The sequence below is a fragment of the Cetorhinus maximus genome, chromosome 16, assembly GCF_964194155.1.
Source record: "Cetorhinus maximus chromosome 16, sCetMax3.hap1.1, whole genome shotgun sequence".
NCBI classification, from domain to species: Eukaryota; Metazoa; Chordata; class Chondrichthyes; order Lamniformes; family Cetorhinidae; genus Cetorhinus; species Cetorhinus maximus.
This window is the reverse complement of record NC_135894.1, coordinates 72199923-72216960: the sequence shown is the minus strand read 5'-3', so window position 1 is coordinate 72216960 and position 17038 is coordinate 72199923. Positions and strand designations below refer to the sequence as shown.

Sequence of the window (17038 nt, the reverse complement as noted above, 5' to 3'; positions counted from 1 at the left end):
ACCATAGCCACTCGCTCCTTCCAGTTTCTAACGCATGCCCCGGTCCCTCCGAACCATATCCCCAGCACCTTCAGGCCGTCAGCCCTGACAGTGAAGGGGACAAAGGATCGGTCAGCCCAGTTCCCAAAGAACATGGCCTCACTCTTCCCACGATTTACCTTGGCTCCCGAGGCCAGTTCGAACTGGTCGCAGACGTGCATCAGTCTGCGCACCGACAGCGGATCCGAGCAGAAAACGGCGAAACATGGCCTCATATGCTGAGCGTCTGTAGTGCGTCTGTACAGCAGCTGGAGATTACAAGCTCTCACCTGTTGGTTTGTATAGTTACAAGGTGCACATCTTAATAATGACGATGAATATGAATTTCAGCAAGTGGAAATCAGTCATCGTGAAGCATTTCAAAAAACAAAATGTACTGTTTATCCATTGGTAACAGTAATGTGCACATGCACTCATCAGGGCAAATTCACCAATCACACATCCTAATAAGGATCTGTATTCAAAGGGAGACCCAATTTGGATGAATCAACAATATATGCGGTCAACCCATGTCTGACTTATGGGACACAGTTTATCCTGTCCCGTGGAGGCAGGTTTGAAGGTGTGACTGGGAGGAAAACTTGAAAGGGGAACTTCTGGCCAATGTGTTCCGACGTCTGCTGATCTTGCTGGATGTGGGGCAGAAGAGGCAATGGTTACCCATCCAGCGGTGGCGGGTAGCCACTTTGCATATTTAGCTGCCTACTTGTGGGCAGAACGGGGACACCGCTGGGATCTTCCTGGATCTTCTCTCTCCCCCCCCCCCCTGGAGGCAAAAGCCAGCAGTGCCTGGTGGAGAGCCTGTGTGGCCTCTTTCTGTTCACTTCCCAACCTCACACCTTCCTCCACCCCAGCCAACTGTGGACCAGAGCTGCAACTGCAGGTCATCCTCTGAAGGGGTTTCCCCTCCACAGGGATGTCATGGCAGCTGTGATGTGGCCACCGTTTAATTTATAAAAGTAATCATCATTTCAGCGGGCAACTCAATGTGGAGGCACCCTCACTGTCCCCATCTGGCAGCAGCAGCTCCCACCTCTGTCGCTGCCTCTGGGATCCCTCTCAGTAACCTGCCTGCCATCCTTAATTGGATGGTGGACCTGGAGGCGATCTCTTAATTGGAGGCAGATGGGCTGACAGCACGTGTTGATCCCACCCCTCGATTTTTTTTTAAAGAGGACAAGTTTCTGTCTAATAAAGAGCCGAGCTGAATGCTGATTGGCGTTGGGGGAGTGGTGAGTGGGTGAAATGGGTATGCACAATAGGCCTGAATCTTGAGGAAATGTGGCAGGTTGTAAGGCTGCAGGGTCCTTGCAGAGGATAAGGTAAGGCCAAGCCATATAGGGAATTGTAGACAAGGCCAAGGAATTTAAATTTGATCCAATGGGAGATGGGTAACTATTGTAGATTAATGAAGATGGGCGTGAAGGGCTTGAGGGTTTACTGCACAGCAGGATGTAAGTGATGAAGTTTTGGATGGTATGCAGCCTAGGAGTCAGGAGGCTGTTGAGGAGAGCATTGCAAAAGTTACATCTAGAGGTTGTATTAAACAAAGCATGAAAGAAAATATTGATGTGAACTTGACTTGTCCATTTTGCTGGGATCCCTCTAGAACGCTGGTGGAACAGCTGAGGAAAAGACTGAAAATGTTGGGCCCTGGCCTGATTTGGGATTCCCCATTTGGCCTTGTAAAGGGTGGGTCAGAAGGGGTAGAGCTGTGGGAATGGACTCCTTATTCTGAGAGTTCTGCTTCTTCAGCCCATAGGACATGGCACAATTCTGGCAGTTGGCATCCCCAGTGAGGTAAGGCATACCAACCTCCAGAACAGGTGCATGTGGGGTGTTTTTTGGGAAGGAAAGGGAAGCAATTTGGACCCTCAAGCTTTTTTTTAAAATGATTTTGGTATTGGCCTTAAATAGAAGAAATCTTCAGGTTATCTTGTGGTCAGGGATCTTCCCAACCTGATTTTTCTGTAAATTCTCCAACCCCGTGTTTCTTACAGGAAGCTGAGCTTTAAGGAACTGCAAGTCAGGCGTGGGTTGATGATATTATAGAGCTGGATTTTCATCTTCGAGGTGGGTAGTGGGAGTTGGTAAATTCCCACTTCCACCTGCCTGCTTTGGGAGAAAGTGCCACAAAGGTGGGATTTTCATTGTAGGAGGGTGCAGGTGCTGCAGTCAGGCCAGCTTACCCAGGAAAAGATTCGGAGGTAGCCAGAGGTGCTGTGCCTCAGTGTTCGTCCCAGTTTAAATTAAAACAGGAATGCCCTCCAACCCTCTCCCCCCACACACTTCTCATGCCCCTGATGCCTAGGTATATCCCCCTCCCCGCTCCCCTCCACACACACAAACAACCCCTATGGCCCCACATGTGCCCCATGCCAAGCTGTGGCACTTTTATGCCCATTCACTTACTATACACTTTGTGCGGTTCCCTGTTAGCATTGTGATTGATGGATTTGCCCTGATGTGTGAATGTGCACATTACTGTTATCACTGGACAAACTGTACGCTCTATTTTTTGAAACTCTTCACAATGACTGCTCTCCACCTGCAAAAGTTCATATTCATTGTGATTATTAAGATATGCACTTCACAAACCAACAGGTGAGGGCTTGTATCCTTTACCTGCTGTGTCACTCATTTGCACTACAAGCATGTGAACTCTGTTAGAGCTTCCTGGAGGCAGATATGGATTCGGTTGTGTGCTGCCATCTGTGCTGAAGTGCTGAAGAATATCAACAATATCCCCGAGCGGATATGATGGTTATATAACAGAGACAGTTCTGAAGAAGTCATACGGGCTCAAAGCTTTAACTCTGTTTCTCTCTCTGCAGATGCTGCCAGACCTGCTGAGTTTTTCCAGCATTTCCTGTTTTTATTTCGGATACTATTATTAGTTAGGCTGCACCCATATTGTGTTTGGCATATCCATGATTTAATAGAATTTGAAGTACATTGTTAGCCTAATCTCTATTAGCTGATTGAATGCACGTATATGTAATAAGTATTCATCAGTCTTTCCTCCGTTTTAACCTGCTTGAATATTATGTACCGAACTTCAGTGGCTCCTTCAGTGTTGCAATTTGAGCCTATGACTGGATGAAGTTATGTTTACTAATTTTTTTGCAAAGCTGCCTATGTTAACATTTTTCATTTGCTTAAATATCCACATATGAAGTTTATGATTTTTCACAATTATACACATTATTCACATTTTCACTCCCCATCAAGTGTGATAGCTTTTTTTCAAATTCTGTTTCAGGCATGGCAGACAGACATCGCTATTTGTACTGCCTATGCAATTGCCACCCACATCTGTTCTGTGTGTTGACCCAGTTCCCCTTGGCAGTAAAGAGAGCTTGTCACCTCCAGCTTCTAGAGCCTCTTCAATGAATCTGTCTTTACATAGTCTGTGTTCATCCTTCATTATTGCCCAAAATAGGGAACTCTGTTGCTGTATTGACCCCGTGTACTCTGTAGCTGAACTGAGCCAATATGCTTGTTATTTTCTGACAACTGATAAATACTGTAGTTAGGAATTGGTTAGCATGTATATGTATATTTGCAGAATGAAAAGTAAACTTCCTTATGAAAATAATTCTTATTTACAACATTCCCGTGCATTAAGTGATTTCAGTTCATCAATATAAATTTTCGGTAAACAGTTTTTTATGCCTAAACTTTGTTTCTTTTAGAAAAACCATCTAATCCTGAAATTGTGGAAGCAGCTGCATTCTTAGAAGAAGGGAAACTACAGCAGGTACGTACAAGACACACACACAAACTGACTTGGTAACAGAAGCAAGAGAGCTAACTCATTGTACAGATTGATGACCAGAATTGCTTGGGAAGCTCTGGGTATTATTCAGTTGTGTGCCATATAATATAAGGCCATGGTTTGTATTTGCAAAGTTATAGACTACAAATCCAAAGAGATTTAAAAGTAGCAATATTCTTGCATTGCTCAAATGCTATATGGACCATTGTTAGTCCTGGTCAGCAAAACATAAGATGGACATAATTGGCCTTAAGAGATCCAAGAGGAACAAGTAATAAAAATGAGCTTTGGACATTTATGTTATGAGAAAATCATTAGGAAATTGAGCTTTCTCGCGGTGTAAAAGAAGTGCCTGAAGATGGACTAATTCAAGTTTTAAAGACTGATCAAGTTAGCAAAAATAGTCATCGTGGCAAAGGGATCACATATTCGAAGCACAAGTTAAAACTTGTAAGTTAAGTGTAAGAGATGCCGTATGCAGCTTTTTGAACAAGGGTAACAAACTCAAACAATACATTACCAAGGAAGGTGACTGAAACAGCCAGCATAAATAACATGGATTTCTGGAAATGGAAAGGAATTGAAATGTGTTGGTGGCATTAATCTTTTCAAAATGCTAAAGGTTGTTGGAATGAGTGACCTTTCCTCTTCCTAAAAATTCTTATGACCTTGTGTAACATGTATTATTCTGTTATATACACATCACAGATTAATGAATCAAGAAGTTATATTTATAAAGTGCTTAATTTGTGCGGATTAACTGAAGATGTTAATTACACGACGTGTTCAGCGACGAGCAACATTATCAGAATTGTTTTTCAGCATTCGGAAAGTTTAAGGCATCACACGCTCTAATGAAACGGTGAATCCAGCAATCTTTTTATAATGGTATCACCTCTTAAATGAGTGCAAAAAATGTTTGACTTCCATTAGTACAATAAGAAGGTTTCTACTGCAGTTGAGGGCCAGACAATAAAGCGGGAGCATCAATTTCCATTTGATGTGTTGCCTTGAAGTAAAATTCTGTTGTGCCTGCTGCTGGCGCTTATCAGGAGCACATATTGGGAAATTGCACACTCCTCAGCCAATGTTTTCTATCCATTAACATTAACTGGCATTTTCCCTCCATCAGACTATGTAAGCATGGTGTTAGCAAGGAGCATTGGTACAGGTACGTTCCCTGTTCTCTATACACAAATTTCCATTCAGGTACGTACTCCCAACAGAGAAAACATTAATGATTAATAAACACAAAATGTAGAACTTTGTTACTGACGTGTTTCCAGATATGTAATTGTGTTTTATTTTGCGCCTCTTCTCTTTTACCTCAGGTTGGTGTGTGTGTTGTGAACAATAGCTACCCTGTTGCCAACATTACCTGGCAGCATAATCTTCAGAATGTGGACCTCAGCAGCTCAGGTATGATTCTAGAATTCAAGATCACTGATCGTATATTGAATTGGTTGATTCTGAATTATTACCTTTCTCGTGGGGAATGATAGAAATATTGTCATCAGATTAGATGGACTGTGAGCTTGTGTGTGACATTGGGCTGTTTGGCTACAAAACACATCAGATTTCAGTCTGGTCCTGTTCTTGCATGGAGCAAGCTTCACTGGATAGTAATCAGGAGAGTCAGCTGGCTGATTTCTGTTCCACTGCACCTAAGACACTGGAGCTAGTTGTGGCATCTCTGCTACTTCCTCCTCGCAATCAGTAGTGCATGTTCTTAAGCGTTTTTTTGCCTATTTTCTTGTTCTCGTACATCGACTTAGTCTTTCTAAAATGAAATAGCCAGACATATTTTCAGACAACAGAAGCCTTCTGTTTAGTCAACCACTACCAATACACTTGAATATTCATGGGGTGGATTCCAGAACCAGCATTGTCTGCTACTCCATCATGATCCAGCCAAGAATGGTAAAGATAACCTGCATGACCTGACCTCTTCTGAATGTGCAGTTTCCTGTTTGAAAACCCTTGCTTCAGCAAAGGTTTATATGAAAATATCAGTTTTAAAAAAAAAAAAATTAGGGTTTGAGTCCAGTCAGATGGCCCCGCTTTGATACTGCCAGTCTACCGGCTGTCTAAGGAAATTTTGATTGAAATGTCCTTCCAAGCCCATTCCTTGGTGGGAGAGTTGAGAACCAGATGACACAGGTTTAAAATGATGCACAAAAGAATGAAAGGCGAGATGACAAACTATTTTTTACGCAGCGAGTAGTTACAATCTTAAATGCACTGCCTTAAAGGGTGGTGGGAGGCCTTTAAAGGGAATCGGATAAGCACCTGAAGAGAAATAATTTGCAGGACTACGGGGAGAGTGGGACTAGCTAAATTAGTCTTGCAGAAAACTGGCATGGGATCGAATGACCGAATGGCCTTCTCTGCTGTAACCACTCTGATCCTAACGAATGTTTTACTTTTTTTCTAGCCAACGATAGAGTTGTTACTAGTGAAAAAGGTTATTACAGCACAATATCTTCTCTGAAGTACACGTCAAAGAAGGGGGAGGGAAGAGTTTCTTTCACCTGCATAGCAACTTACTTTGAAGACCAAGACAGAACAGCATCTAAAAAATCTTCGCCTGTCACTTTGTTTGTACACTGTAAGTAGCAATCAGGTCCCTGCTAAGATAGTGCTGAATGATCTGCTAACTCTCATGTAGAAAACTTGACTTGCAATTTATAAGACCTTTCATATCGTCAGGACAACCCAGCACTTCAGAGCCAATGAAATGCAGGTAATTGGCATGAAATAAGGCCCTACAATTAGATTCACCTATTAACCTTTTTTGGCAGTGTTAGTTGATGGATACACGTTGGCTGGGATACCAGGAGAACTCCTTTGCTTCTTCAGGTACTGTTGTGAAATCTTTCACATCCATCCAAACAGGCAGATGAGACCTCAATTTAACATTTCGTCAAAGGGATAGGCTCTGTGATAATATGTAGCACTCCCTTCAGTACTAAACTGAAGCGTCAGCTTAATTATGTGCTCAAGTTTTGCAGTGAAACTCCAAAACAAAAGTGCTGTCACTTAACACTGTTAAATGTTTATAGGGATTGACCTGTATTTACTCTAGTTTACTGTATATGTTAATATCACACCACAACAACCTTACCTGCATATCCCGGGTTGTGTATTCAAGAAGCATACAATTTACTCATCATCATTCTGTATCTGTACCTAAGAATTTCAGTTGCATCCTGCCATCTGACATTGTTAATTGTATTTTTCTTCTTAGTTACTACTCCCCTCCATTTCAAAACAGCCATGAACCACCTAGTCAAAAAAAACCCCCCTCAGCATCCAGTTTTTTCAAACTATCACTTCAGTGTCACCTTCCCTTACAAAGTTCTTGAACATATTGTCACCTCCCCGGGGGTGATCTGGGACAATGGATGCTCATATTCCTCCTGAACCACAAAGAAACATAAAAATGCATACTTACTTTGCTGAGCCTCATCTAGCCCTGGTTGCTATTCCCAGTAGCTTGGCCTAGTGGGCAAGCCACGTGCTCCCCCACTCAGGCCTTAGGTTAAAATAGCAGGTAGGGCCCTGATAAGATCGAAACCTAATCTACATTTTTAAAGTGACCCCAGTGACTTGGGTTAGTTTCCCTTGCTGGTAGTTTAAAATTGCAGTTAATCAAAATAGGATGCAAAAGGAGTAGGTAAGTGCTCCATCTTAACACAATCCCATTCTCCCACCTACTCTGTGAGCGTTGTGCTGGATCCATCCTCAACATCTCTGCCGCCAACATACTATCCATCTGTAATACCTTTTCTCCATTGTGCAGCTTGGTGGGATTGTCGTTGCTCCTTTACACACACATTCACCTGATTGTAGCTAGAGAATCTCCGGCTTTAACTTCTCTTCCAGGTCCAGAACGTTACAATCGAAGTCCCCCAAGCTTCTATCCTTGGTCCTGTCCACTTGCTCATCTTTGTGCTGCCCGACATTGTTATTCGTAAACATAGGATCAGCTTCCACATACCCAGTGACCATTTTGAGCTTCACTGCATTTGATTCCTCCATTGTCTTGTATTGTTAGGTTGCATGTCCGATACCCACTTTCTCCAATTTTTTCTATCCTTTCACAGGATGTGGGTGTCACTGGCCGGGCCAGCATTTATTGCCCATCCCTGATTGCCCTTGTGAAGGTGGTGGTGTGCCACCTTCTTGAACTGCTGCAGTCCATGTGGTGTAGGAACACCCACAGTGCTATTAGGAAGGAAGTTCCAGGATTTTGACCCAGCAACAAAAGGAATGGCAATATAGTTCTAAGTCAGTATGATGTGTGGCTTAGAGGGGAACTTGCAGCTGGTGGTGCTCCCATATACCTGCTGCCCTTGTCCTTCTAGGTGGTAAAGGTCACATGTTTGGGAGCTGCTGTCGAAGGAGCCTTGGTGAATTGCTGCAGTGCATCTTGTGTTTGGTACACACTGTTGCCACTGTGCACTGGTGGTGGAGGGAGTGAATGTTTAAGATGGTGGATGGGGTGCCAGTCAAGCGGGCTGCTTTGTCCTGGATGGTGTTGAGCTTCTTGGGTGTTGTTCGAGCTGCACACATCCAGGCAAGTGGAGAATATTCTGTCACACTCCTGACTTGTGCCTTGTATATGGTGGACAAGCATTGGGGAGTTGAGAAGTGAGTTACTTGCCACAGAATTAACTTTGGGAAGACTGAAGCCATGGTCTTCCACCTCCATCACATACTCTGTCTCTGCTTCTCATGATTATAAACTTGACTTTATGCAAAATATCTAAGGTGTAGTGTACAGATGGCACACAGTGAACGCTTTCTTCCCTCCCCACCACATTAGCATGTACAGAAAAAATAGTTTAGCTTGCCCCATAACTCCCAATCTCCCTGAAACTGGCAGAACATAACACATTGACAGGAATTGCTTAGACTGAAACTACAAATCAAGTTTATTAACAACAGATATCAACAGCAGCAAAATATGCTAAACAGCTGATTTAATTAGATTACAGTACTTAACTCTCAGTATTTCTTTCAAAACAATACAAGTTCTGAACTCTTAACAATTCTGTTCCCATAATTTAGACTATATATTATAGTTACAGGCCCTTATAGAAGTACAGAGAGAGGAAACTGGACAAACAAGTCTTTAATCTGCTTAAGCGCCTCTTGAATTCAAACTGGTACAGAAGGGTGCCTTCACAATTAATCAAAACTGCCAATCAAAGGTAGATTTCAAAGCAATTACCAGTCTGATGATTCATGTGTTTTCCCAGATGGATGGAATAAGAACAGCTGCTATTTGTCCTCTATTCTTCATCAAATTACAAGAACTGAGAACCTTACCTGGTTGATGCAAACAATGGCAGTGGTATTGTCTTGTAAATGTGAGAGTGATTAAAGTTTTTTCATATGGCCACCGATAGACATAGACTCAGATGTAATTAGAGACGTCAGAAAGAAAAGAAACCTAAAGTTGCATTATTTGAATATTTGAGTCACAATACTGTAGTTCTAGCCTGGTCCTCAGCTGCACGTTTCACACCTTTCCCTACGCTGAAAAGCACTGACAGTAATCCCAGTAGTCATGGAAGACCATGCTGGCAAATTAGTAATCCTAATTAAAATATGTCTTCTCATCATGTGGAACAGGACAGATTTTTGATTTGTTATGGTTCATTTTGCAAAAAAAAGTCAGGAACAACACCCAAGACAACAACTAACAATGATAAAGCCATTCCAAGTGATCAATCATGAAGTTAGCTAACAGTAAGCCTTTAAAAACAAAAAGCTACTGCGGATGCTGGAAATCCAAAACAAAAACAGAATTACCTGGAAAAACTCAGCAGGTCTGGCAGCATCGGTGGAGAAGAAAAGAGCTGACGTTTCGGGTCCACATGACCCTTCAACAGAACTGAAGTATAGTTAGGAGAGGGGTGAAATATAAGCTGGTTTAAGGTGGGGGGTGAGGGGAGAGAGAAGTTGAGGGGGGTGGTTGTGGGGACAAGCAAGCAGTGATAGGAGCAGATAATCAAAAGATGTCACAGACAAAAGGATCAAAGAGGTGTTGAAGGTGGTGATATTATCTAAGAAAAGTGCTAATTAAGAATGGATGGCAGGATACTCAAGGTACAGCTCTAGTGGGGGTGGGGTGGAAAGACTAACAAAGCATTAGTTGTAGATTTAAAAATAATGGAAATAGGTGGGAAAAGAAGAATCTATATAAATTATTTTAAAAAAAGGGAGGGGGGAGAAACGGGGTGGGGATGGGGGGAGGGGGAGTTTAAGATCTAAAGTTGTTGAATTTAATATTCAGCCCGGAAGGCTCTAAGGTGCCTAGTCGGAAGATGAGGTGCTGTTCCTCCAGTTTGCGTTGGGCTTCACTGGAACAATGCAGCAAGCCAAGGACAGACATGTGGGCAAGAGAGCAGGGTGGAGTGTTAAAATGGCAAGCGACAGGGAGGTTTGGGTCTTTCTTGCGGACAGACCGCAGGTGTTCTGCAAAGCGGTCGCCCAGTTTGCGTTTGGTCTCTCCAATGTAGAGGAGACCACATTGGGAGCAACGAATGCAGTAGACTAAGTTAGGGGAAATGCAAGTGAAATGCTGCTTCACTTGAAAGGAGTGTTTGGGCCCTTGGACGGTGAGGAGAGAGGAAGTGAAGGGGCAGGTGTTGCATCTTCTGTGTGGGCATGGGGAGGTGCCATAGGTGGGGGTTGAGGAGTAGGGGGTGATGGAGGAGTGGACCAGGGTGTCCCGGAGGGAACGATCCCTACGGAATGCCGCCGGGGGGGCGGTGAAGGGAAGATGTGTTTGGTGGTGGCATCATGCTGGAGTTGGCGGAAATGGCGGAGGATGATCCTTTGAATGCGGAGGCTGGTGGGGTGATAAGTGAGGACAAGGGGGACCCTATCATGTTTCTGGGAGGGAGGAGAAGGCGTGAGGGCGGATGCGCGGGATATGGGCCGGACACGGTTGAGGGCCCTGTCAACGACCGTGGGTGGAAAACCTCGGTTAAGGAAGAAGGAGGACATGTCAGAGGAGCTGTTTTTGAAGGTAGCATCATCAGAACAGATGCGACGGAGGCGAAGGAACTGAGAGAATGGGATGGAGTCCTTACAGGAAGCGGGGTGTGAGGAGCTGTAATCGAGGTAGCTGTGGGAGTCGGTAGGCATGTAATGGATATTGGTGGACAGTCTATCATCAGAAATTGAGACAGAGAGGTCAAGGAAGGGAAGAGAAGTGTCAAAGATGGACCATGTGAAAATGATGGAGGGGTGGAGATTGGAAGCAAAATTAATAAATTTTTCCAGGTCCCGACGAGAGCATGAAGCAGCACCGAAGTAATCATCGATGTACCGGAGAAAGAGTTGTGGGAGGGGGCCGGAGTAGGACTGGAACAAGGAATGTTCCACATACCCCATAAAGAGACAGGCATAGCTGGGGCCCATGCGGGTACCCATAGCCACACCTTTTATTTGGAGGAAGTGAGAGGAGTTCAAGGAGAAATTGTTCAGTGTGAGAACAAGTTCAGCCAGACAGAGGAGAGTAGTGGTTAAGCCTTTAAACTAATTCATGAATTGGCCTGTGACAGGCCAGTAGTAAATGCATTATTGTGAGTACTCAATGGTAGTAATAAAACTATTATCTGTTTAGAGCATGTGATTTATGGCATAGTCAACCTGATCCATGGCCTTTGTGCACATTTAAAGTGATTATTCCTTACTTTCATTGTAACAATGCTTCATTATCCTAGTGTATATTAGTTCCCATATATATCACATTTAAAGCAATTAAAGTCACTGAGTAACAAAGTAGTTTTTCTGAAGTTATTGCATAGCAATTCTGCAGTTAGCATATACAGCTAGCACAGCCAGGAATCAGAGAATCTTCTGGTTGCTTGGTTTATCCTGCACTGACATTAGATAATATGTAACATGGCAGTAAAATGTTTTTTTAATACAAACCTCTAAGATTACTGTTATTGTTTCCGGACTCGAAACGTTAACTGTGTTCCTCTCTGCAGATGCTGTCAGACCTGCTGAGTTTTTCCAGGTATTTTTGTTTTTGTTTTGGATTTCCAGCATCCACAGTTTTTTGCTTTTATCTCTAGGATTACTGGTTTGACTAACTCCAGTTACTAAAATATATGTTCGTTATAAGCTTCGTACCTGAAAAATGCAGCGGTGATGCCCCCTCTGCTACAATAACTTGCATTTATATAGCACTTTTAACATAGTAAAAAGTCCCAAAGGAACTTCACAAGGAGCATTCTCGAACAAAATTTGGCACCAAGCAACATATTAGGACAGACAACCAAAACCATAGACAACCACAACCAAAACCAAACCAAAAAGACAAATTTGAAACAGCATCTTTAAATGAGGAAAGAGAGGCAGACAGGCTTACGAGGGAATTCCAAAAATGAGGGCTCGGTAGCTGAAGACACTGCCGTTAACAGTGAGGTGATTAAAATCGGGGATGAGCAATTGGCTAGAATTGGAAGAATGTAGACATCTCGGAGCATTGCCGCACTGGAGGAGGTTACAGAGATGGGAGGGTTGAAGGCATAGAGGGATTTGAAAATAATGATGAGAACTTTTTTAAAACGAAGTGTAGTTTAACCGGGAGCCAACGTAGGTCAGCGAGCAGAGGAGTGAGGGAGTGAATAGGATTTGGTGCAAATTAGGAGCTAGGCAACTGAATTTTGGACGAGCTTAAGTTTGTAGAGCGTGGAGAATGGCAAGCCAGCCAGGAGGGCATTGAAATAGTCAAGTCTAGAGGCATGGGATCAGGGCTTCAACAGCGGATGAGCTGAGACAGGGCTGAATCTTTGTGCAATTTCCAGAGGGATAGTAATGATTTTGCCAGACTCAGTGCTTCACTAGAGTGACATAGTTGAAGTCTTGGCAATTCAAAAATTTGGCTGTTTGTGGGCCTACATTTATAGCCTTTCATGCAACATCAACTCACCAAGGTTCCTTTGACAGTACCTTCCAAATCTGCAACCTCTGCCACCTAGAAGGACAAGGGCAGCAGACACAAGGGAATGCCACCACCTGCAAGTTCCCCTCCAAGTCACACACCAGACTGTCACTGGGTCAAAATCTTGGAACTCCCTCCCTAACGGCACTGTGGGTGTTCCTGCACCGCAGGGACTGCAACAGTTCAAGAAGACAGCTCACCATCACCTTCTCGAGGGCAGTTAGGGGCGGGCAATAAATGCTGGCCTAGCTAGTGACACCCGACCCTGTGAACGAATAAAAAAGAAATCCCCATTAAAAAATGAAAATATGCTTTATAAACCCTGCCCTGTGAAAGTGTTTCTGATTGCTTGGTAAGTCTATCCAACCAATAATTGGATCCAACAGACAAGGCTACAGTACTATTTGTGTAGTTGACTCAGTTCAGGCAGCAGTAAGGGGTACTACAGTTGGCCTCCAGGCTTCCAGAGTAGAGAGAGGGGCCAAATCAGCCAACGTTCCTGTTCTTCATCATTACTGAGTGATAGCTTGATGCCCACTCCTGTGGTGGTGGACAATAAAGGCCTGCAGGTTGAAAAATATCTCATTATTTCACTTTCGGAAATGAAATGCAAGGGGATTTGTCGTATGAAATATGCAAAGAACTCTCAAGAATGTAAGAGCTAACATGTATTATTCTGTTTTGATCAGACAAAACTTCAAAAGTTTCATTGCAAGTGACCCCAGCGCAAGACGTCGAAGAAGGGACAAATGTCACACTGTCGTGCTCGGGTGATGGGTATCCTCCACCAGACGCATTCGTCTTCAAGAAAAATGTAAGTCAGATATAATTATTACACTAGTCTTAATTTAATTAATGTCCTTCATTTAATTAACAGTTTGTTTTTTTTAGCTCCTTTTTCTCCTCATTTGTAAATGCCACAAATCCTTTGCCCAGCTAAGTCCATTCCTGCCCCATCATTTGCCTTGCATCAGGTGGATGGAAGTTCCATTCTAATTTGGAAACAACACAAATCCAACATAATTGGGTCTCCACTGTTTCTATAGGAGTTTTGCCAGAGTCACGGCAGGAAACCAGCAGAACCCTAGTGGGATATAGAACCATAATATGTACGCTAATTACTTCATAAGGCATATGTGTGAATATACACCTATCTATCTATTTATATATATATATATATATATATATGTTTGCATCTGTATCTATATTTAAATAAAATGCAAATGTAGAGTCCTGAGAACACAATACATTTGAAAAAAGTAATGAATACACAAACACCAATTGTTGGGATATTATACTTCACTGTCATATCAGCAAAATGTTTTCATAATTGATATATGCCCATGCTGACAGCAGACTTTGAATATATTGCATTTCATTTGTTGCATCCATATTATAACAATCATATGTATATTGAATATGTACCTTCTATATGAATTTCACAGGGAGAGGACAAAGCTGTCAGCATGGACCAGTATGAACTGATTAATGTGACGCAAGAGGATACTGGTGAATACACATGTTCACAACAAGATAATCCTGACATAAAGGATGCTGTAAACATCACTGTGCACTGTAAGTCTTTTTAGAAGAAATATTTATGGATTTCTTTTGTCCTGCTTTATTAAATTTGAGCACGTGTTTCCTAATTAGGGTGAGGCTAACCAAAATGGGCTGGCATTTTCCTGTCACAAACGTGGATACATTTAGTCATCTCTTCAGAAGCATGGCCAGTCTCTGTGATCATATTCCCTTCAACAATGCAATTTGGCAACAAGCTTCTGAGAACCTAGTTTTCTGCTTGATTGGGGAACTTCGTTTACCTGCAGAAAGTGTCAAATCAAAAATAAATTGTCTGAGATTTGGACCTTTTGAGTGAATGCCTGGAATAAATATGGGGAATTTAAACACAATTCTCAATGGATGAAAGTCCATAACACACAACTACCAATAATTCAGCTTAATTTCCCACAATCTGTAAGAGGAGGCAAATCAGTATATTCCCTTTATTTTTTCCCTGCATAAAGCAACATTAGTTAATCAGAAGAGATAACCATGGTGCAATAGTGTCATAGACAAAACTGGCAAAGAGACAGAAAGCAGAGCATAGTGGTGGGCAGTTATTTTTCACATTCTCTTTTCTATTAATATTGATGGAAATCAAAGTCGGGAGAGATGTAAAATGGGCTGATGATTTGTTATCACCCGTTTTACACCACTGAACAGTCAAAATTACCCCAGGGGGAGGGGGGGGGTTAACAAAATATTTAGAACTCCACCCATCGCTGGAATTTCATATAAATGGATATTGATAACTGGATTGAATTCAACTGCTTTTCGTTCTTCATTATTGTGACTACTTTTGGAAATTTATAGGAATGGATGTCAGGCAATGATTACACTGGGTTTGGCTGTAATTCCCTTTATAGTGCTAATACTAATGGTTCACACATGTAGACTGGTCCATTAGTTGAGATACCAGATGATGATCCTGAGGAACTATACCCCAGCAAGGACAGAACCTCTGCCGAGATAATCTGCAACATAAGAGGTGCATCATCCTTAACACTCCTGGTATTTAATCTGGGGAAACAAGTGGCCTGGAAATTAGAGGAATCAAATGAGAAATAATAACTTATAAATATCCTATTAATTACAGACTTGACTTTGACTATGAATCCGAGTGAAAACGTCTCTAAGATGGTTGGGGAGAATATGACCCTGGAATGCATTGCTAAGTCTTCTGGAACTGTGGATGTTACCCTGATGAAAGTAAGCTGATGAATATTGCTTCCAATATTTGTGCTATGGAATTTGATCAGGGTTGATGTGATGTGGCAAAGAAGTAGAGTGAATGTCAAAATTTAAAACCTTAGAGATGAACCCCTCAAATGCTCCAAAGCACTTCCTCAAAATTAATCCATCATTAGTTTGCTAGGGTTTCAATAATTTACTAGTCTTTGGGAAATTAATTTATATTTTCAGTTTTACTTTCTTCCCTTTTTGTAAACTACTTAGAACAGATTTTAACTAAAGACAGAGATCAGGTGGGCAAAGCATGCTTGCCACTTGCTCAATGCTGCCAATGTGAAGCCCAGGTTGTATTTACATTCTGGCAGTGAGCTGCAGACACCAAGTGGAAATCCAGCTGCACTTCTGTGGATCTGGGAGGATGGAAAATTGCCAATTCCCACATTGAGCCAGCTTAATATCAGAAGCAATCTGGGATGAGCTGGTAGAATTTTGCATCTTGGCCTTGGAGGAAAATACCTGAAAATTACAATCAAATGCTATGTTGCAATATGGTGGCAGCCAGAGCAGCAAAATAAATGGGACAGAAAGTGGCCCAATGATATTTATGTTTAATTTACATTGGGCTGGGAGAATTGAAATGAACGGTCTTTAAGTCGTGTACTAAACTCTTTCACACTCTTCTTTCTGTCCGTTTTCATTGTTATTTTCTCTTGATTTTTCTGTTTCTCTTTTTCTCTTTCCACCTCTCATTCTTTCAGGAAATAACATTTTGGGATACAGTATATGAGTACTTTGAGACATGCCATATAGTAAGTGTATCATGCTTTGGACTTGTGGTTACCCAAAGCCTTCCACCATGCTATTTTCTTCATTTCACGCCTGGGTTTGTTGAAATGAACGATTGCTATGATAAGTTAATGACTCCATTATGGTCCAATATGGACCATAATCTTTTTTGTCCTTCAATTCCTTTGTTCCTATATTTTCTTTCTCCCCCTTTTCCTTTCTACCATTTTTTATTGATTTTCTATCCCTTTTTTCTAATTTATTACTCCATTTCCTTTCCTTTAGACTTTGCCTTTCCTCTCCCTCTCTTTTATGAACAAACAAAGCAAGAAAAAGCCAATAAGTCTATCAACGTTCAGCTTATGCATTGGGCACTGCAGCATCATGTACTATCTTTTCCAATAACTGGTATTACTAATTTATGGGAAGATCAAAACTAGAAAAATTTAACAAACTTGCCCCTCAACCCCACCCTCTCTCTCTTACTCACCCTCCCCCTTCCCCTCCCTGCACCCCCTGCGCGCGCGCGCCCCCCCCCCTCAACCACCTATATATGATATGTTCTAATATCAATTCCCTTGGTGTTCTATTCATCATTAGTATTTCTCTGCCTCCTATCCTCTCTTCATTCTGCTGTGATACTCCTGGTTTACTCTCTGTGGTTAATGTGATGTCTCTCACTATAGTGAATCATAAACAGAACCCAGGGT

At 42.3% G+C, this 17038-nt stretch overlaps 1 protein-coding gene across 2 annotated transcripts in view; it reads left to right on the top strand.

The window, feature by feature from the left end:
• alcama (activated leukocyte cell adhesion molecule a) overlaps positions 1 to 17038 on the top strand; it is a 248297-nt gene that overhangs the window by 211076 nt on the left and 20183 nt on the right. For both annotated transcript variants that reach the window (XM_078560049.1, XM_078560050.1), the window contains exons 4-9: positions 3735 to 3799; positions 5149 to 5236; positions 6252 to 6425; positions 13478 to 13602; positions 14234 to 14363; positions 15448 to 15560. In XM_078560049.1, coding sequence (XP_078416175.1) covers positions 3735 to 3799; positions 5149 to 5236; positions 6252 to 6425; positions 13478 to 13602; positions 14234 to 14363; positions 15448 to 15560 — 695 coding nt within the window. The remainder of the gene's footprint in view (positions 1 to 3734; positions 3800 to 5148; positions 5237 to 6251; positions 6426 to 13477; positions 13603 to 14233; positions 14364 to 15447; positions 15561 to 17038) is intronic.